At 47.5% G+C, this 1,317-nt stretch overlaps 1 protein-coding gene across 1 annotated transcript in view; it reads right to left on the bottom strand.

Moving 5' to 3' along the window:
• myo1b (myosin IB) overlaps window positions 1-1,317 on the bottom strand; it is a 49,377-nt gene that overhangs the window by 9,093 nt on the left and 38,967 nt on the right. Inside the window, exons 15-16 of the mRNA XM_025063746.1 lie at window positions 511-737; window positions 20-220 (exon numbers count right to left, since the gene is read on the bottom strand). Of these exons, the coding sequence (XP_024919514.1) occupies window positions 20-220; window positions 511-737 (428 nt within the window). The remainder of the gene's footprint in view (window positions 1-19; window positions 221-510; window positions 738-1,317) is intronic.

Below are 1,317 nucleotides of genomic sequence, written 5' to 3'. Positions count from 1 at the left end.
TAGAATAAACGACCATCACCTGGCGGGTCCTCTCCAGTGAGGCCAGGTCCGTTTGCACAGCATCTTGTAGCGCTCCAGACAGGGCTCGTAGGGCTGACGGAAGGCGTAGCCCGCTCGGCGAACACGGACGTTCTCCATCAGGCCCAGGTAGTGAACCTGATGACGCACCAGGGACTCGGTGAAGATGTGGGAGGCCTTCTTGTCATTGGGTTTGATACATCTGAGGAACAAAGGTTGGAGTTTGATCAGAGTCTAATCAATGATTAGTTATAATTTTTTTTTTTGCGTATTGTTCTTGACATGTTTGGATTGATCGATTCAGATTTATTTACCTGCTGTTATTTGTCGTTCTGTTTCAGCAATTTACAGGAAAAAATGTCATTTGGGAATGTTGATTTATCCCAACGAATCGTGATTATTTAACCGTTTGATATCCCAATTTCGGCCACCCGTTGACCACCCGTTGACTTAAAAAAAAAAAAAAACAGCGACACCTTTGGTGAGACTCACCGGATGTAGTTTGGGTTCTTGGTCTGCAGGTTCCTCATTAGCGTTCCGACCGAGGCCTTGAACTGGAATCCGGCGGTCGGTGGTCTCTTCAGGTTGACTTTGGCCGGGTTGCCTTCAGGGAACAGCTGTTTGATGAGGCTGTGGTTGGCCTTGTACATGGCCTGGGAAAGGTCTCGGTACAACAGGTCGTTATTCTTGTCCATGAATCCTTCGACGCGGTACAGAACCTGGAGGAAAAAAAAAAAAGAACAAACAGAAAGGTAAACTCTGTCTCTGTCTGTGGATACGGATCATGAAATCTCTGTCTCTGTCTGCGGATACGGATCATGAAAACTTTATCTCCACATCCCGGGTCCTGGTTCTCCGCCCAGTACCTTGCCGGCGTAGTGCTGTATCCTGAAGCAGTTGTGTGGCAGACTGTGGTCGGTGAGGAACTTTGAATTCTTGCTGAGGCGACTCTCAAAGTGCTGGTGCTCGGCACACACGGTGTTCAGTTTGTCCAGGAACGTCTCATCGGTGACCGTCCCGGGTCGCAGGCACTCCTCATCCAACATGGCCATGATGCCGTTTTGGTTCTGGTCACCAGGGGGCGATAAAACAGGAAACAGAGTATAGTTAAACAGTAAGATCGTATTTTTAACAACGAGACCTCGTGTGTTGACGTACGTTCTCGATGAGGTCACAGATGATGGCGTTGTTGAAGTACTCGATGTTGGTCCACTCAATGCCCTGAGACAAAAGACGGGACGATCAGACATTTGGTCGTATTGTCTGTATATTTTATATCACAACATATATAAAATATAT

This window comes from Cynoglossus semilaevis, chromosome 16 (genome assembly GCF_000523025.1).
Source record: "Cynoglossus semilaevis isolate Cse_v1.0 chromosome 16, Cse_v1.0, whole genome shotgun sequence".
Classification (NCBI taxonomy): domain Eukaryota; kingdom Metazoa; phylum Chordata; class Actinopteri; order Pleuronectiformes; family Cynoglossidae; genus Cynoglossus; species Cynoglossus semilaevis.
Note: the sequence above shows the minus strand (reverse complement) of the source record. Positions and strands in the feature narration are given on the sequence as shown.